At 43.0% G+C, this 20,477-nt stretch overlaps 1 protein-coding gene across 5 annotated transcripts in view; it reads left to right on the top strand.

The window, feature by feature from the left end:
* TP53BP2 (tumor protein p53 binding protein 2) overlaps positions 1–20,477 on the top strand; it is a 144,978-nt gene that overhangs the window by 120,133 nt on the left and 4,368 nt on the right. For all 5 annotated transcript variants that reach the window (XM_081039072.1, XM_081039073.1, XM_081039075.1 and 2 more), the window contains 10 exons: positions 6,255–6,436; positions 6,810–6,974; positions 7,355–7,583; positions 8,831–8,938; positions 9,267–9,415; positions 10,109–10,571; positions 11,761–12,536; positions 15,104–15,241; positions 15,960–16,093; positions 16,972–17,138. In XM_081039072.1, the coding sequence (XP_080895198.1) occupies positions 6,255–6,436; positions 6,810–6,974; positions 7,355–7,583; positions 8,831–8,938; positions 9,267–9,415; positions 10,109–10,571; positions 11,761–12,536; positions 15,104–15,241; positions 15,960–16,093; positions 16,972–17,138 (2,511 nt within the window). The remainder of the gene's footprint in view (positions 1–6,254; positions 6,437–6,809; positions 6,975–7,354; positions 7,584–8,830; positions 8,939–9,266; positions 9,416–10,108; positions 10,572–11,760; positions 12,537–15,103; positions 15,242–15,959; positions 16,094–16,971; positions 17,139–20,477) is intronic.

Here is a 20,477-nt window from a genome sequence, read left to right as displayed (position 1 = left end):
AGCCATCGCGCGCCGCCTTCCTGAGAATCATAAATGCAGGCTGACCCACGTCCCCAAATGAGGACTGGATCGGGGCCGTTCCATTTGGAGGTTAATGGATCTTTCCACATAACTGTAGCATATTGATTTTTTGTTTCTTGGTGCCAGAAGCGATCGGCAGCCGATTTTCCCTGAGCGTCAAGTTGTAGGAAATTAAGGGTAAACAATGCATGGCTGAGAACATTACGAGGAGATCCTTTGGTCGGATAGGCAGTGGTGGTTTTTAACTTGTTGATGGTGTTTTTGAGTGTCTGGTGGGCTCGCTCTACAATGCCCTGGCCTTGGGGATTGTAAGGGATGCCAGTGACGTGTTTGATTTGGAATTGAGCACAAAAGGCTTGAAATGCCTGGGAGGTATACCCTGGTCCATTGTCTGTTTTTATAGTTTGAGGTTTTCCTAGTGTGGTAAGGCATTGGAGGGTATGGGCTATGATGTTTTTTGTAGCCTCGCCCCCATGAAGGGTGGCAACCATGAAGCCGCTGAAGGTATCTATAGTTACGTGTACATACTTTAAATGGCCGAATTCAGGAATATGTGTAATGTCCATCTGCCAGATTTGTCCAGGGAGTAAGCCCCTTGGGTTAACTCCTAGGTGAGGAAGAGGCAGAAAGGTTATGCACCCTGAGCAACTTTTAACAATGTGTCTAGCCTGATCTCGGGTAATTTTGAATAACAAGCGAAGTGTGTGGGCATTGACATGATGTAAGTTGTGGAATTGGGTGGCTCGCGTTATAGGATCTAAGGTTAAGGGACATACTAAGCGGGTATGATTGTCTGCTATAGCATTGCCCTGTGAAAGGGGTCCAGGGAGGTCAGTATGAGCCCGAAGATGACTAAGGAAAAATGGGGTCTGTCTTTGTAGTATGAGATGTTGTAGTTGTTGAAAAAGTTTGGCAGCGCTGGTAGAGGGCTTGATATATGGCACTGTTTCTAGTTGGGGCACAGACAGGGCGATATAGGCACTATCAGTGTACAAGTTAAAGGGTGACTCCTGTAGTTTTTTAAACACTTTTATAACGGCATAAAGTTCAACAAGTTGGGCAGACTGAAATGGAGACTGCACCTGAAATCTTTGTGAGTTAATGACATATGCTGCTACGCCAGAAGAAGACCCATCCGTGAAAACCAAGGCGGCATTTTGTAATGGTTTAGTGGCTGTTATCTTTGGAAAAACAAAGGGATGTAATCTGGAGAACTGTAGGAGTTTATTAGGGGGATAATGATTATCTATCTTGCCCTGAAATGATGTAAGGGAAATGATCCAGTCATCGTTATTTTGGGTTAGCCAATTAAGCTGTTCTTTAGTGTAGGGGAGAATGAGCTGATCAGGGTCCCTGCCAAAGTGTTGTCGGCTTTTTTCTCTTCCTATCTTAATAAGTTTGACTACCAGGGATGGGTATGTGACTAGGACCTTAGACGGGGAGGAGGGTAAATGAACCCAGAAGAGGGGATTATCTTGCCATAAGACCCCAGTAGGTGTATGAGGGGTTGCACAAATAATGAGGGAGAAGGGCTGTTTGTATGATAGAAAGGTGACTTGTTGTTGTTGAATTGCCTTTTCTAGTAATTGAAGAGAGCCCTTTGCCTCAGGCGACAGCTCTCGAGGGGAGAGAGGGTCTGAGTCTCCCTGAAGAATATCAAAGAGGGGCTTGAGGTCTCCTGTAGTGAGCCTTAAGTATGGTCGAAGCCAGTTAATATCTCCCAAAAATTTTTGAAAGTCATGTAAAGTGTATAAATGACTAGTTTTAAGTTGGACTTTTTGGGTGGTTATGGACTGATTATGTAGCTCAAATCCCAGATAGTAGTAGGGGTCTTTGAGCTGGATCTTATTGGGGGCAAGTTGGAGTCCATAAGTGGTAAGATTGTGAGTTAAGTGTTGGCAGCATTGGAGTACCTCTGTGGTGGTCTTTCCTGCTAGAAGGATATCGTCCATATAATGAATAATATAAATAGTGGGCCATTGTGTTCTAACAGGATCCACAGCTTGTGCCACAAATTTTTGGCATAGGGTGGGACTATTGGCCATGCCTTGTGGGAGGACTTTCCACTGAAAGCGCTGCATAGGACCCTTGAAGTTGGTTACAGGCAGGCTAAATGCGAAACGCTCTCTGTCCAGGGGGTGTAAAGGAATGGTAAAGAAACAATCTTTAAGGTCTATAATAATCTTGTGATAGTTAGCTGGGATAGCTGTCGGGGAAGGGAGGCCTGGTTGGAGGGCTCCCATGGAGAACATGGTTTTATTAATTTCTCTGAGATCCTGAAGGAGGCGCCAAGACCCAGACTTCTTTTTAATAACAAAAATGGGTGTATTCCATGGCGAAGTAGTTGGTTCTATATGTCCTGCCGCTAATTGTTCCTGCACTAACCGAGAAGCTGCGGACAACTTTTCCTCAGGTAGTGGCCATTGGTCCACCCAAACGGGGGAATTATCTTTCCATTTTATCTTCTCCGCATGGGGTGCAGGAGGATCAATGGCCGCTAGGAAAAATCCTGACTGCCTAATCCTTGTCGGTTAGGGTTGGGCTTTATAGAGAGGGGATTTTTTATCCCTTGACCAGCTTTTCCCAGTCCCTGTCCAGGGAGATAGCCTTGGTTAAGCATCTGTTGAGTAACTATTTCGTTGGGGCTGCACATGATAAGTTTGAGTTGTGATAGGATATCACGGCCCCACAGATTAATGGGAATTCCAGAAATAATATATGGCTGGACCTTACCAGTATTGCCCTCTTCGTCTTCCCATGAGAGTATTTTAGAGCTTTGTCTGGGATTGGCTGATTGTCCTATGCCCTGTAGATGGGTATATGAGGCTTTAGAGGGCCATGTTGAAGGCCAGTATCTATCTGAGATGACTGTTGCGTCCGCTCCCGTGTCTATTAAACCTTGAAATTTTTTTCCATCTAAGTACAGGGTTAAAAGTGGCCTCTCTAAAGTGACCTGTTGTATCCAATAGGCATCTGAGGAGCCGAAGGCGGACTCCCGTCTCTTTGGTGTCAGATATTGTTTATTAGAGGTGTCTAATGGGAGAAGCACAAGCTGTGCTATCCTTTGGCCTTTTACTATGGATACAGGGCCCAGAGGGGCCGAGGCTAAGAGTTGTATGAGTCCTGTATAATCATTATCTATGACTCCTGGGATTATATTCAGGCCGGCGAGGGAAGAGCTGCCCCGTCCCAATATAAGTCCAAATGTTTCCGGGGGCATAGGTCCCGTCGTGGTGGTGGGAACGAGTTGGACCCCTTGGTCTGGGGTTAGTATTGAGTCGGCGGCGGCACAGAGGTCCAGTCCTGCGCTTCCGGGGGTAGCCCGGTGGAGGGAACCGACACTTGAGCTGGGAGGATCTGAGGACTTGGTTGTTGGGGAACAAACCTGACAGCCCCTAGGTTGTGTCCCGATGGAGGGGCCAGGGGCTGGCCCCGACTGGGGTTTCCCGGTTTCCTGGAAAGGGGGATACCTTCAATATCTGTTTTAGAATAACAATCAGAGGCCCAATGTTTGCCCCGTCGACATCTTGGGCACACGGTGGAAGGCATTGGTCTGGAGGGTGTCGGTGGGGGCTGTGATGAATTTTGGGGTTGTGGACCTCTATTTTTTATTGGGCAATCTCGACTAAAGTGTCCAGGTTGTTTACAGGAGAAACATAATCTAGATTGTTGATTAGGAGGCTTGTTTGAGGCAAAGTCTCGGAGGGCGGCTCCGATAGCGAGTCCCAAGGTATGGGAGGCTCCAACCCCTGAGCATAGTTTAATGTAGTCAGCAAGGTTGCCTCCACGGTGGGGGCGAATGGTTGCCTGGCAAGTGGGGTTAGCATTTTCATAGGCTAAATGTTTAACAAAGGCGCTATCGTTCTCGCCTTCTCCGACCAACCGTTCGGCGGCGTCGGTGAGTCTGCTGATAAACTCACAATATGGCTCCTCGGGGCCCTGACGAATCTTTGCCAGGGAGGTGGTAGCGGAGCCTCTTGGAGGTAGGCGGCGCCACGCCTTGAGACCAGCGTTCTGAATTTGAGCTAACAGCCCCGGGGGAAAAGTTGCCTGGATTTCATTGGTATGATAGGGTTTTTCTCCTAGTAATTTATCCCGAGTCCATGATCTTGTTGTTCTATTTTCACTATTGCGCTGTGCTATCTCTCGGCAGTTTTCTTTAAACTCTGTGTGCCAGAGGACGTGGTCCCCCCCAGAAAGGGTGGCACGAGCTAATTTAAACCAATCATTGGGTGTGAGCCAACGGTCACTGAGACCTTCAAGAATTGCCAAGGTGTAGGGCGCTGTCGGGCCATAAGAGCTTACTGCACCTTTTAAATCTTTAATATGTTTGATGCCTAGCCGGTGATATTTTTGGCCAGTGGGATCATTGGAGTTGGGAGTGTTATCTTCTGGGTCTTCTGTGTCAGAGGCCTCATCGGCCGAGGGGGGATTATGAGAGTCGGGGGGTTCATTGTCAGTCTCTTCCATTGTATCCTCTTGAGAGGGTGGGCCACGGTTTTGGCTGCGGGTAACTGGAAAGGTCATTAGGGTCTTTTTATTAAGTATTGGGCCTTTTTGAGGTTTTTCAGGGTTTTGGTTAGGCATTAAGGTTTTAAGTTCTTTTTCAAGGGCATGCAGCTCCTTTAGGAGTTGCATATGTTCGCGTTTTTGTTGGAGTGTCTCTCTAAGAGAAGAAATTTCTTGGGTTAAAGATATTTTTGCCTGCCTAATGGGATCGGTTAAGGATGGGGTGTTTTGAACTAGGATGTCTTGAGGGAATAGGGGTGGGTTTGGGTTTAAGACTGGGTCATAGAATGTTGGGAGTTCCTGAGGGGGGACATAAGGGGGAGGGGTATGTATTTTTTGTGAAGGGGCGCGCAAGGTTGGCGCGGCGAGGCCCCAGGGATCTTCTTTTTTATTATAGCGGGCAGCTTGTTCCTCTAAATCTATCTGGTCTCTTGGGGAGAGCTGGTCCTGATTATTAAAGGCCAAAAGGGAAGGGTAGATTTTAGGGGGGTCTTTTAATGGGTGATTCTCTAAGGCAGAGGCTTCCTGATTATCAGCTTGTTTTTTAGGTTCCTCTGGCATGTCTATTGAAACAGATTGGCAGACAGAAGGGGGGCGGGAACTCTCTTTTAGGACTGTTTCCCCTGTCTGTAAGATCTCTCTAACATCTGGGTCTGAGGAATGTATTTTTAGGATATCATTAATCAGATTCCAATATGAGAATGCCGATACAGGGACCTTGTTGGGTCCAAAAACCCGATAGTAATCATTAAAACAGTCTCCAACTCTCTTCCAATATTTTTGATCAATCGTTCCTTCTTGGGGGAACCAGGGGCAGATATCAGAGACAAAACTGAAAAACTCACGTAAATCTTTTTTTCTAGCCTTAACTCTCCGCATCTTGAGAGATTCCTTAATACCCTTAAGGAAGAGTTCATGTGAACTCAACTCCTGTCCCATGTCAATCACCTACTCACCAATCTCTCGTCCTTCGCTGGGCGGCTACTCCAACGTCGGGCAAACTTGGAGTCTTTTCTTACGGGTGAATACCTCGTGAACTCCAAACGAGCCTTTTTACTGCCGAGGGGGCTGTCGAGTCTTGTCCCTTACGGGCTCGAAACAAGCCACACTCGCGCCGGGGAGGCCCTCGAGTCTTGTCCCACGAGTGAAAACTGCGTGGGCTCGAAAGAAGCCAGCCCGTGGAGGCTCAGGGAGGGGGGGGGGCCGCGGCGGTTTCCAGAGTAGGTGTCCTCATAGAATCTTCGTACCTCGGGCCCCACGTTGGGCGCCAAAATGTCCCGACCGGCAGGACAATGCAACGTGGGACGAGGGGAAGAAACCTGTTGAGGATGAAAAAAAAGGGGGAGACAGGAGACGCGAAGAATGGAGGCAAGACAGGGATCTGATCAAGCCTCAAAATTTTATTACGATGGCGGGTTATATATATAGCTATGTCAGATGGGGGTGGGATATGCTATGTCATAGGGTGGCGAAGTACTTGTCGCGGGCTGATAGGCTAGGACAGGGCGATGCCATATGAGGTACAAGGAAATGGGCAGGCTCTGGGTTTGGCGCGCGCGGGCTCTGGGTTTGGCGCGCGCGGGCTCTGGGTTTGGCGCGCGCGGGCTTTGGGTTTTGTGACCAGGAAGTTCTGCCTAGGCAAGGCCTGGGGATTTCTATGGCTTCCGACAGTCCATTCTTGTTTTTCTTTTCGACTCCTCTTGCTTTTCTCCTTTTCATTATAGTGGAGGAAATTGAACAGATGAATAACTTGTTCCAGCAAAAACAGAGGGAACTCGTTCTGGCTGTGTCAAAAGTAGAGGAACTTACGAGACAGCTGGAGATGCTCAAGAACGGCAGGATTGACGGTCACCATGACAACCAGTCTGCGGTGGCCGAGCTCGATCGCCTCTACAAGGAACTGCAGGTAAACTGCGGACTGCTTGTGATCACAGGCGACCCTCCTCTCCAGGAAGAGCTGTCCACAGAAGTGGCAGGAAGTGCTGGATTTCTGGCTCTTTTCCTTGAAGAGCCAGAAAGGAAGGGGAGGAAGACCTAAACCCCAGAGAATCCAGAATAAACTTGATAGCACCGCACAGGAAACCTGAGGCCTTTCTCATAACCACAGCCCGTGGTCTGCGTCTGACACTTACATTTAAACCATGAGATGAGCAGTGTGGACGGGCGGAGGGGGCCTCACGCGTTCAGAAATCATATAATAGTTCACCAAGTGATTATCTGTTTGAGAAATTGTTCTTCCTTCTCCTTGGCTACCTTTTTGTTTCCCCCATTTTATTCAGTTAAGAAACAAATTGAATCAAGAGCAGAATGCCAAGCTGCAACAACAGAGGGAGTGTTTGAATAGGCGCAATTCAGAGGTGGCAGTCATGGACAAGCGTGTGAATGAGCTGAGGGACCGGCTGTGGAAGAAGAAGGCGGCGCTACAGCAAAAGGAAAATCTTTCCGTAAGTGGGCTGTCCCATAACCGGCTGAGGAGGAGGGGAAAGATGACCAGCCCAGTGAGGTCAGTTGTCATCGCAGCTTCTTCAGAATCATTATTCAGTGCTCCCTCAGAAGAGAGAACGGGCTACTGCTCCTCAGAAGACAGTCCGCTCTTCTTTCACTTGTTAATGCCGTTCCCTGTGCAGCTCTGCTTGTAATCAAGTGTGGGTGAGAGTTCATGGTGCAGTGCTTTGGTTTGGGGAGGTTTCTTAGAATCTCTAGGGCTGGATCCTGGAAGAGCTAATTTTTAAACATTATGAGAATTTCATGGCCTTTTCTCAGTGTGATCCAATCCGACTTATAGTTGACTTGTAATACTAAAGGACCTGTGCTTTCTCCTAAGGTCTCACCTGATGGACATCTGCCTCAGCAAGGGGTGTCAGCACCAAGCCGCGTGGCTGCCGTCGGGCCCTACATCCAGTCGTCCACTATGCCACGGATGCCCCCCAGGCCTGACCTTCTGGTGAAGCCAGCCCTGCCAGATGGCCCCTTGGCCATGCAGCCTGCAGAGGGACCCATGAAAGTACACACACTACCCAACATGAGATCCGGGGCCGCTTCCCAAACGAAAGGTAAAAACAAGTCATTTTCAGGTCTGCACAGCTTAATTTCTCCCATCCTCACTCTTGATTTTCCCCAGGTTTGAGTTTTGAAAGAATGTCTTCCTATCCCCTGTTCATATTTACGTTGTAAGAATCTCCTTGTAGTCTTCACTAGTGCAATGATAAGTTTCTTAATCCTAAATAATACAGTTCTGTTCAGGAAATGAAATAGAATAGAGTATTTTTTCAAATCTGAAAATTATTTTGAATTCCCTCTTGTGAATAAGGAAATTTTGATCTGAGGTCAGTAACTTGAGAACTTTCCTTTTGGTGTAAAAACACCATATATGTGGTTACTGGTGTCACTTTTGCAGAGCGTGAAGTGGTGAGTCCTCTCTGTTGATAAATGGTGTTTCTGTTCATATGTGCTTATGCATGAGAATTTGCCTGTTGATAATTTTTAGAATAAATCTTGTTGGGAAATAAAGTGAGAATCACAGAGGCCCCGGCGAGTGATCTTGCATTCTGTGTAGTTCTGAGACACGTGGGGAGGTGCGAGCCAGCGTTTTGTAATACGAGGAGGAAAGGAAGGGAGAACTGTAGGAAAATCAGGGTGAAAACATTCTTTAATGACCTTATCATTCTGACCCCAGGAGGAAAACATAATAGCCAGTATTGTCTCTTTTCTCTGACTACTGTCATGTGCCAAAAATAACTAACTTTAAAGTTACTTATTATTTTGCCATAAATTACCACCGTGAAGCAATAGTGCCTCCTATCCTGGGTCTTATTGTAGGAAGAGTTTCTTTTGTTTCTGTCAGGAACAGTTAAAGCTGTGGCTTTGAAACCTAAATATCAGTGTAGAAAAAACCTGAGGATACTGATTTGTGAGACTATGGTCCAAGTCCTGGGTTAAAATCTGCTTTTTTGCCTTTTTGTGGTGCATGCGTCCTTGTCATGTCATTAAGGAAGACGCACCTCTGAGCCCGTGGTCTGCTAAGTTGGAAATCGTTTTCTAGGTGTGAAGAGTAATGTATCCTTGCTGGTTCAAGCAGACTTTCTGTTTACCACAATTAATTTTAAATTGTTTGAGTCGGGGGCGGGAAGGTCTTCAGTTAAAATATAAAATCTAATATTTTCTAAATAAGTTTATTGGGATTGTTGTGAGTCTAAAATTTAAAGCTGTGTTTAGAGATTAAACTTCTTAGCAGCCAAACGAACCATCAAAAATCTCTTTAGAAGGCTGGGCTATTTTTAGGTGTTTTTCTGCATTCTAGGCTCTAAAATCCATCCACTTGGCCCTGATTGGAGTCCAAATGCAGATTTTTTCCCGAGCCACGCCTCCGCTTCTGCACTGAAAAGCTCTGGGAATGCTGCAGACCAAGGTGAGGTTCATTTTTGCTGCTCCGGAACTTTCTATTTTGGCCATCTAAAAGGTGCTGTGTGTTCTTTTTTAAGTAGTTTATTTTCTAGTGTGTTTAAACTCCAGACAGTATTTATTTCCAGAACACTGTCATTTGGCCAGGGAATTAAGGTAGTACCAGCATTGTAGCGTTTGGGTTATTTTTTAATCAACTTAGTTTAGTATTCCATGGGTACAGAGTTTCAAAGACATGGTGAGGAGAGAGAAACTTAACACATGAATAAGAAATTTCATCTGCAACCGTTTGACTATCAGCATGATTTTGTTTTATTTTTTTCTGTCTTCTTCAGCTGACGATGGGGAGGTTCCGCTGAGGGAGAAGGAGAAGAAAGTCCGTCCCTTTTCAATGTTTGACGCGGTCGACCAGTCTGCTGCCCCACCGTCCTTTGGGGCTCTGCGGAAGAACCAGAGTAGTGAAGATATCTCGCGGGATGCTCAGGTACTTCGGACAGTCCCCGGTTGAACTTGAGTGGTAATTCTAATGCAGTTTTTAGGAGAGAGAAAGTATTACACGAGGGAGAGCAGGAAAAGCCAAACTATATCTGGAAGGTTAGAAAATGTAAGAGAAGTCTGTTATTTCCGCTTCCGTTGTCTGTCTGTCTGTGGTGTCATTTTGGAAGATGACAGACATGCTTCCTTCTGGGTCATATTTCCTGTGATTTTGTAAAAAATACGAGTGCCTTGAAGAACATCGTGTTTGTGCCGTTCATTTACTTTGTCTCTTCAAAATTTGGAGCTGAGGTTACGTGAAGTGATTTGAAGGTGAATCTTCTAGCTGTTAGGATCCCGTCCTTTGACAACCAGATGATAGCTACGTGCTCCAGGATAAGGGTTTGTTACCACAGTGGCCTAGGTTGCATGAAGCTCTGATGAACAAGAGTGGTTTCCCAGTATCGACACTGTCTGTGACTATGTGAGGCAGAAGTTTTCAAGTGGGCAGTTAGTGCTGCCCAAGGAGGAAGTCGTACAGGGCAGGCACTAGAGTGCATTACCAAAGTCCCTTATTAAATTCAGGTTTAAAACTTCTTAATGGTTTAAGAATGTAGAGCTAGCATTATCTGGAACATCTGTGTGCCCAGTTATACAGAACTTTTATTGGCTTTGTGTGTGTGTGTGTGCGTGTGTCTTACAGGCTGCAAATAAAAATGTGGCAAAAGTACCACCTCCTGTTCCATCAAAACCCAAGCAGGTTAATTTGCCTTATTTTGGACAAACGAATCAGTCACCATCCGACCTGAAGCCAGATGGAAACCCTCAGCAATTGTCAGCAGCTGTTGCATCCATAGGACATAAACCCAAAACAGCAGGGCAGCCCCAGAGGGCCCTGCTGTCCCCCGGCGTCCTTTCTGTCGGCCAAGACCAAACTCTTCTTCCAGGTTCTAAGCAAGAAAGCCCACCTGCTGCCGCTGTCCGGCCTTTCACTCCTCAGCCTTCCAAGGACGCCCTTCTTCCCCACTTCAGGAAACCCCAGACTGTGGCAGCCAGCTCAATCTACTCCATGTACACACAGCATCAGGCTCCCGGAAAAAACTTCCAGCAGGCAGTGCAGAGTGCGCTGACTAAGACACAATCCAGAGGGCCACACTTTTCGAGTGGTAAGGTCCTCAGTCTTGTTTTCAGCTGCGTAGGTGACGTGTGTAACTCCTACACCAGAGCTGTCGTCTGTCAGGGAGCCAAATGACTTGTCCCTATTTGACCCAGGCTTTTGTTTCGAGAGTTTTGTTTAATTGTGGCTTCTCTTAAGTGGGAGTTTAAACTTAAGTTTCTGCGAAACGTCAGCTACTGCAGTAGGCACTGATGATAACAGATGAATAAAATGTAATACTATGAAAATAAGAGATGAGTCAAATTGACGGATAAAACCTACAGGAAAGACACCGCTTTCTGTGTTGTGATTACCTGTGGGCATCTGTTTCCCTCTCACCCATGAGCTCCTTCAGAGCCGAGAACTCAGGGATAACCCACTCTGCTGAATTTTAAGTTGCTCTAATGAGAGCACAGCCACTAGTTAAATATAAAAACATAAAGAGATTACTTTGTTTTAAACATACGTAATCTGGTCATTAGCTGGGCTCTTTCTAAGAGTCATTCGTTAGTTTATAGGATTGGAATAAAATTCACCGTGTTTTGATTGAAGGCAAATGGCTTTCTAGTCATGAAATAAGCATGCAATTGTGGTCTAAAATGGCATAATTAGACTGCAAAGAATTAATATATATGCTACATTGTACTCTTCATTGGTCTCAGTGAAAACTGCTAATATGATAATTCGGGAATTAGATACTTTTGATACAATCAGAATGTTAAGGGGATTAGTTTTGGTAAATGTAAGTGGTTCTTAGTAATTTTGTAAGCCAAATACCATTTCTCACATGGATTTACTCTTGAAAATTATGAAAGATGGGCTAGTGTGTATTTAGTTTTAATCTGGGCATATGAAAGGATTACCAATTTTCATTGATTCTGAATTCCTTTTACATTTTGATATTTTAAATTTGGATACTATAGTCAGTTCCTTACAGTTATAATTGGCAGCATTTTCTTATTGGTACATAAAATAATGAATGATGCATGTTACAATCTGGGGGTTTTGATTCTTTAATAAGTTTATGATGCAAAGATGGAAGCCTTGCTTTGTCCTTTGTTATAAAAAATTAGTTGTAGTGGAGGGCTTTATATGGTAAATACGAAATTAGAAGGGGCTTTAATTCTGTTAGCTGTGTCTGCTACCTGCCAGTTTTGTGTAGTTCCTCCTAATCAGTGTTCTTCTTCTGTTTCCATTAGTGTATGGCAAGCCGGTGGTGGCTAGTGCCCAAAATCAGCAGCAGCACCCTGAGAACATCTACTCCAGTAGCCAGGGCCCACCCGGCAGTCCGGAACCGGAAACAGAGCCCGTTTCTTCAATTCAGGAGAACCACGAAAATGAACGAATTCCTCGACCGCTCAGCCCAACCAAATTGTTGCCTTTCTTATCGAACCCTTACCGAAACCAGAGCGATGCTGACTTAGAAGCCCTACGAAGGAAACTGTCGAACGCACCACGGCCACTGAAAAAACGGAGCTCGATTACGGAGCCAGAGGGTCCTAACGGGCCGAATATTCAGAAGCTTTTGTATCAGCGGACCACCATCGCTGCCATGGAGACCATCTCTGTGCCATCATACACGCCCAAGTCGACCTCAGGGACTGCCAGCTCAGAAAACCCAGTGGAAATCCAGAATCCATATTTGCATGCGGAGCCAGAGAAGGAGGTGGTGTCTCTGCTTCCTGAGCCAGTATCCGCAGAGGAAGCCGGGAGTGGCAGTACAGAGAACGGTGACATGCCAGCCGCTTCTCCGGGCCTTGATTATGTGTCTGAAGGAGTCCCAGACAGCAGCCCCAATTTCCAGAATAGCGTGGAAGAACCAAATCCAGAGGCTCCCCACCTGCTGGACGTATACCTGGAGGAATACCCCCCATACCCACCACCGCCATACCCATCGGGGGAACCAGAGGGGCCAGGAGAAGACTCCGGGAACATGCGTCCGCCTGAAATCACCGGGCAGGTGTCTCTGCCTCCTGTGAGTAATGTGGTACCTCATGATCGTTCGGGAGCCTTGTCACACTTCTGGGTGGTTGACTGTCAGAACCCAGTGAAACCCCAGCAAACACTTAGGGCCATTTGCAAAAGGTGTGTATTTAAGCTGCCTGTAGTAGCGAAGGTGCTGTACAGTTTGCCTTGTGTTGTACAATTCCCTTGGCACACAGTGGAGCTTCGAAAATGTTTTCAAAATTTACTATGTTTAGTATAAAGAACATTTTTGTGTTTTCGGGAGAATCCTTCTTTGTGTGTTTTATTCTTGTACCTGTAAATACCACATTTGCTCTTTCTTACCTAGCTGATGTCACATACTAGGGAAGCAACACTTGACTGGCGATGAGAAGACCGGGATTTGAAATTTCCGTCCCTAGTTTAGTTCTGTGAACCCAGGCAGATGGTTCAACTTCTCTCATTGCTGATATCACTCTTTCAAACTTTTCTTTTTCTAGCAGTGAAATTTATTTTTAATGAAATATTTACCTGGAACCTCAAACTCCTAACACTGAGAAAATTGGAAGGGTTCTGGATGAAATGGGGGCAGGGTGGGGTGGACATCTCCTTAGCCTCTTTCTTACCTTCAACGTAGTGTGAAGTCTCTGGGTAGCATAATACCCCGAAGGTTTGTAAGTTACCTTGAAGCTTTGTATGTTTTGATTTGGGCATGTCTTCCACACTCCTTCCAAATATTAAGCTTTTATTTGGAAGTTTATATATCGCTTTGAAATAGATGAGAGAAGATAAAAATCCCAGATTGTCTTTAAAGAAAGTCAGCTTTTTCAGAGTTTAATTTGAAGTCATTTCATTCCAGTGGCATGCTACACTATGAACTTTTTGAACCTGGTCAAAAGCAAAACAGCATATCATAAGAATTTTTGGAAAAGTGCTTTATATGTTTGATGCCTTATTACGTCTTTTAGATGTGTTAGTATTCAAAGATAAGGATTATCCACAAAGTTGCTTTAGCTACTGGCTACAGTAAACATTTGCTTAAAAGTTTTATTTAGTAAACACTGGATTCTAGGAAAAAATGTTTTAAGGTAGAGGTTAACACGTTTTAAACAACTCTGTCCCTCCAAGTCCTGAAGCTTGGTTCTCTTCATTTGAGTGTTACCCATGCAAAAAGGAAAGAAGTTTTAACATCTAGTACTTTTGTTATTTCCCCTCTCCTTTTGTTCTTGTGCCAAAATAATTCATAGTTTCAAAGAGAAAAAAGAAAACCAGAGTTTGTTAAAAAAAAAAAAATCATACTTTGTTTTTAAGATTCTGTTATTCTCTTCCTAGGAAAGAGATTTACCTTTTCCTTCTTAGTTTAAATAAAATAGAAGCCGCTATCTCATGCTTTGATTTGAAAGTGGAGATGGCAGGTGTCCTTATCAGTTGTATTATTATAGTCATATCATGTGTACACTTCCGTTTTTCAAGAAACAGCATTTTAGCCATTGCACATTTGTGAAATATATTGATTGGCACTTAATGTTTTTCAGAACTCAGGGGTTTTCCACATTTGAAATAAAATAGACATGTGTAGCATATCACACCTTAGTAATCATTTCCACTTTGTTAGATGTGTTTAAGAAATCCATTTTACAGGATGTTCGATCTCGTCTTAATAATTTTACCTTATTTTTTAAAGCCTGACATTAAAATGTAGAAAGACTTGCTTAATTCCTTCATGTATCTTGAAGTATAGTTAAATTTCAGGCAAACTGATCTTTATTGTTTACCTTAATGATATGCTTTCCCTGAAAGGAGGCATTATGTCACGAAATGGTTAAAAGGAAGGGCTTCAAAGAAGCCAGATTACTTGAGTTTGAATTCCAGCTCTGATGTTGACTGGTTGTGTGCCTTAATTTCCTTATCTATAAAAGGGGGTAATAGAGTTGTCGTGAGGAATAAATGAGTAATCATTCAGTAATTATTAGCTGTCATAATTCTGAGTTGTGCTCTTGCCCAATTGAACCGTGTGGGGTTTGCTATACTAGATTAGGTAGGTAATTTAAAGACCAATCTGGGCTAATTTTGGTACTTGACAGGAAACCAGCCTACTTGTTGTTGGAGATTATACTCTTAGTTTATACTGTAATGGATTACCAAATGTGATTTCAGTAGGTTTCAGAAGGTTAAGTTCTTCTCATTTGTTACAGGGTGTATTCATCAAGCTACATATTATGATATACAGAGGGTGCCCAAAAAATGTATACATATTTTAAGAAAGGAAAAAAATGTACTAAAATTGTAATACTCAGCATATGGTCACGTTTGACGTCTGCAATTACAAGAGGTGCTGAAAGTGGTTACCATCAGTGTCCAGACACTTCTGATTACAGTGAACTATTGCTACATGAATAACATCTCTTAAAATGTGTATACATTTTTTTGACACCCTCTGTATATACTTTTATGAATAATGTACAAAAAGTGCTAAACATATGTATTCGTAAAGTGTCTTTTACTGACTCAACTGATAGGTTATTCCTCCCCTTTCGTTGTTGTTGGTCTCTTTTGCTTAGACCAGAATCCTTAATTTCCCATGCATTTCTTCTGCAGGGCAAAAGGACAAACTTGCGTAAAACTGGTTCAGAGCGAATTGCTCATGGAATGAGGGTGAAATTCAACCCCCTTGCCTTACTTCTAGATTCATCTTTGGAGGGAGAATTTGACCTTGTACAGAGAATTATTTATGAGGTATGATTTAATTCATTAATTTCTTAAACACAACCTTGTATTGTAGTTTGTTTTAAAACTCTAATCAGAAAGCTACAGTGGAGAAATTGTATTTTTAAATTGCTTTCTTTTGGGGGTGGTGGGGTTGTGAAGAGAAACACTTGAGCATGCTCCAAAACAGACTCTGCTATTGTAAAGGTGTTTAAAATTTTCAATAATACTGAAGTTCAGTTTTTACTAACGGTCCGCTAGAGTCCTTTTTTTCCCTCTAGGAGATCATTACCCTCCTTTAAAAATTGCTCATGTATGGTTTGTACTAGACAGTGTTGAATTACAGATGCGGTCTGTATTTTTCAGAAGCCTACTATTTAAAATATTTTTAGTTGACCTTTCTTCCTTTCCATGGAAAATGTCACTTCTACTAGACACTAATTTGTGGTGGGAAGTTGGAGGATAAATAAACAAAAATAACTATAAGGATATAGTTTCTGGTACTTCTTCAATTTTTAAAAAACCTTTTTATAGCGAGTGCCTACTTAATGTGGCTGTTCCGTCTGTCTTATTTCTAGACTTGTTCTTGGTATAGTTTTCTTGGCTCCTGTAGGTTCTAATTATGATTTAAAAACAAAATACCACAAGAGTCTGTTCCTGTCTTCATGATCCTAAAGAGCTAGTTAATAGTGACAGTTCAGGTGACAAAAAATTTGAGTGACGGTCGCCCTTCTTATTGCTGTTATAGGTTGATGACCCAAGCCTGCCTAACGATGAAGGCATCACAGCTCTTCACAATGCTGTGTGTGCCGGGCATACAGAAATTGTGAAATTCCTGGTACAGTTTGGTGTGAATGTAAATGCTGCTGATAGTGATGGATGGTAAGATGGCCTGGAAACAGCACTCAAATGTCAGTTGTGTCTGCTGTGAACAAGCAGCGCTGGCAGAAGTGTATCCATAGGTGACCTCATGCCACTCATAATCTTGAAGGAGAAATGGGTGGGCCTTTTTGAGGCATTACATGCCCTCATGTAACAGTCATCTCACTCCCAGTTTGGAAGCAGATGGACTCTTAAATATTTAGTAGTTAAATAATAAAAATGTCTCAAAGCGGTACACAGTTAATTATGCTTCAGCAAATTTGAGAAATGCTGATTTAGGCAACGTCCCATCTGCAGCACCGATGTCCTGAAACTTCTCAGTCTTTAATATACGAATGTCCATTGTGTATATTGGACAAGAGGGGATAAATTACAATTTATAACCTTTCCCAAATATATCTGACCACGGATCCATTTTTCACGGAGCATTTTGTGTACATAAAACAGCATTTTGTGTTATAAAAAGCATTTTGTGTTATAAATGATGAATATTGTTCATAGGATACTGGATTATTATTAAATAACAAAGAGTCTAATAAGTTACTGTCACCCCCCAATAACTCTTACAGAGTGGATAGTAAATTTTGTATTTTTTTTTTTTTTTAGTTTTAAATTATAATATGTTCTTTTTTGGAGGAATACAAAGAGCCCCCGAGTAGTTCAGTGCTCTGACGTTGACCGTTGTGGCTATGACTCTCTGATGGGCTCAAGTACCTATGTTTAACTGATTGAAAAAACAACAGCTGCGTGAGAGGTTTTCGGAAGGCAGGGCCTAGTAGACGATAGACTCAAGAGCCTCCTCACAGGTGCCTTAGCCCAGCAGGTGTCGTTCAGCCTAGAACGGCACTGCCAACCTCGGCTGCGTCTTCCCCCTGCAGGACCCCCCTGCACTGTGCCGCCTCCTGTAACAACGTCCAGGTGTGCAAGTTTCTGGTGGAGTCAGGAGCTGCTGTGTTTGCCATGACCTACAGCGACATGCAGACCGCTGCCGACAAGTGTGAGGAGATGGAGGAAGGCTACACCCAGTGCTCTCAGTTCCTGTACGGTAGGTAACCGTTCCATTCGGATGTCTGGATCTCTGCGTGAATTTACCCTGTATCTCAGGGGTATATTCAGTGAGCGTTTTACTATTGGGAACACCATTTTTGTGTTGCGTGTAGTCCTGGGCATTGAATAGAGGACAGCCTTAGCTTTGATCACAGGCATTAATGCAGCTTTTGTGGGGATGCCTGGGAACAGAACGTCAGGGGCGTCTTCAAATACAAAAGACACCGATGCTAATGGCCGTAATGTCTGATCTAATGACGTCAGTGGTGTTTGACCATCAAAAGACCCTCTGCTAAGACTTTGTTTAGTACTTAGTGAGTGACGGTGTATCTTTGCAAGATGAGCAAGAGACGCAGTGTGGGTATAAGAACCCAGTTGACCCAGGTGTTCCTGCTAAATCAAACTGGACATAAAGTCAAATAAAGGCAACACGTTTGAGAGCTAATTTTGTGACTTTTTTGTTTTCTTAATTTTGAATTTATAATTTTTATTGGTGACATTGTCTCTGTACCTAGAGAAAAATGGACTGGGTGTTTGAGATGGCTAGAGGTTGGTTGACGTTTTTATTTACAAGGAAAATTTTTTTATTTATAAGTCTCAGATGTTGAGGTCAGTTTTCTTTTTATTATGGTTTGGCTTGAGAGGAATTGACAAGGGAAAAATAGAGTGAGAAATGAGGGAGTCCCTGGACTCCATACCACTCAGTCGCTCAGGAACTCTTTTGCCAGTTGATTAAATGACCCCTGAGGTTAAAAGACATAGGCCTTCTTTTCTGTTAGTAACTGTTTCCAGGCTCTAGGTGAGAAGGGACAGGGTCAGAGGGAGACCCACAAACCCCAAGTTCTCTTCATCTCTCACTGCCAGTTTTTATTTTGCTATTTCTGATTATTTTTTGTTTATGTGCTGAACTCTGCCTCAAAGAATAATTTTGATATATTAAGATATTTTAAAATCAGTATGTTAATATATATTTAATTAAATGTATTGGCCACCTTGAGCTCTATTTAAAATATGGAATATGATTTTTTAAAAAACATTTAGGAACATCTGGTCAGAGACTCTTTACATTTATGAACTATATTACAGACACGAAGTGTTTCTGACATAGGTGTGCGGTTTAAATAATAATAATAATAGATTGGCAACGGTGAGTATCGCGTATCAGCTTCGGAAACACACATTACCATTCTATGTGCTGGGATCCGTGTGCCCTACCCTGATGAAGCCCTGTCACATCTGTGGTGACTTGCCTGGAATTTTATGTTTCTCATCCCTTCCATTTAAAAAATAGTTACATCATGTGCATATGACTCCTTTAACTAATGTTGCTTAGTTTTGTCTGTTTTTGAGCTTTCTATAAAATAAATCATACTGGTGATTCTGTGGCTTTTTTCATTCACCATTGTTTTAGAGATTTCATGTGTGTGGTTGCGTGTAGCTCTTGTTGCTTTTTACTGTGCTGTACTGTCCCATTTTATGACTATAGCACAGTTTATCCTTCTATTCTACTTTTGACAGACATCAGGCTGTTTATTTATGTAGTCAGCTGTAAACACTGCGCCTGTGACATATCTGTGCTTATCTCTGGTATCTGTCTAGAAGTGGAATTGCTAGGTCACAGAGAAGCACACCCAGCAGAGTTCCTTATGCTCCGTGTTCTCGTTGACCCGTGGTTTTAGTTTGCATTTCCCACATTACCAGTGATATTGAGCATGTTTTCTCTAATGAGAAATTCTCTTCCATTCCTAATGATTTCTTAGACATGAGACTTGAGTTGATACTTTGAGTATACTAAAGTATCCAGAATTTCTCCCTACCCCCTACCCCATCCCAAACAGATAATGAGTCTGGCCAGCTTTAAAACTTTGTGGAATTATAGTAATATGAAGTATCATTGTCCCGCTGAATCTAGCTGTCATGCTTTGCATGTTTTATTTAAACAGGAAAGTTGGAAATTTACTTGTCCCCATTAGTAGAAATCGGACCCTTTAGATTGTCAGGGCCATATTTTGGAAAACAACAATTTCATTTCTTGTTTCATTTTTGCCGAGAGATTGAGAGAGAGAGAGAGAGAGAGAGAGAGAGGGAGAGAGAGAGAGAGAGAGGAATACGGCATGCTACATCATATTAATTGATATCAGAATAATAAGTTCATAATGAATAGTGTTCACATAAGTTGAGAAACCTGACTATTCAGAAGCAAGCAGGTATTTTCCTGGCTTTTCTAAAAACCAAGGTGAAAATAATAGTGAGGTTTGAATCATTCAGGACCTTTATTGCCTAATTCCTTTCCTTCTCTTCTGCTTTCCTATTGCCTGCCCTTTGATGAAAGTGATGGATGCCAGTTATTAGCACTGCCCTGTAGGGTAGGAAGGCATCAATGGAGAAAGGTGACACTTAAGGTTTAGTTTGCATATCTGATAGTAACTCTGGTGGAAAATGCACGTTTGAAGAGTTTTTCCCTTTCCAGGTTGTGGATTTCACTATCTTCTAGAATTCAAATTCTCATTATTTTAGAGTTGGTTATATGCAGACTTTTATATCATGTCTAAAATACTTAGTCATATTTCTACGTTCTTGCATATTATATAATTTTTTAAAAATCTTTCCCCATTTGGAAATTGATATAGACTGCTTTAATAGATGAAATATTTCTGCTGTTTTTTCTCTGTCTTCCCTACATTTCAGGGAAAGAATGAAGTCACGTTCCTACACTTAGGAGTAGGCTGAAATTTGACAGGCATATCGTTCCCTTTTTTAATATCCCAGACTCGAACCCTTCTTTTTCATTCCCGGGCTTGCGAAAGTTTTGTGTTCTGAGTCATGCTGGTTTTCGGAGATGCCCGGATGTCTGTCCGTTTGTAGAGCTGTGGTAGAGCTGACACACACGTCAACGGGCCTTTCATATGTGCCCTTCACACTGGCTTTGGTCTCCTCCTGCTCCGGGAAGTCTATTTATTGAATGTTTATAAGTTCTAATATTCCAGCGTGTACTCTTTTATACTCCTTTGGTTTTGTATAGCTAAAAGGTCCCCCCCCCTTTTTTTATTATTAGTTTCAAGTGTACAAAACAACTTAGTGATCAGACATTTACACCCCTCACAAAGTGATAACCCCACCAACTCTCCTACCCATCTGACACTGTACATAGCTGTTACAATACCGTTAACCATAGTCCATAGGCTGTACTTTATATCCCGTGACTGTACGTACATTTTTTAAAATTATAGTTGACATTTGATATTATTTTTATATTAGTTTCAGGTGTACAGCACAGTGGTTAGGCATTTATATAATTTATGAGGTGATTCCCCCAGGTAAATCTAGTACCCCTTGG

The sequence above is a fragment of the Rhinolophus hipposideros genome (assembly GCF_964194185.1).
Source record: "Rhinolophus hipposideros genome assembly, chromosome: 26".
Classification (NCBI taxonomy): Eukaryota; Metazoa; Chordata; class Mammalia; order Chiroptera; family Rhinolophidae; genus Rhinolophus; species Rhinolophus hipposideros.
The sequence above is the reverse complement of the archived record's forward strand: the minus strand, read 5'-3'. Positions and strand labels throughout refer to the sequence as shown.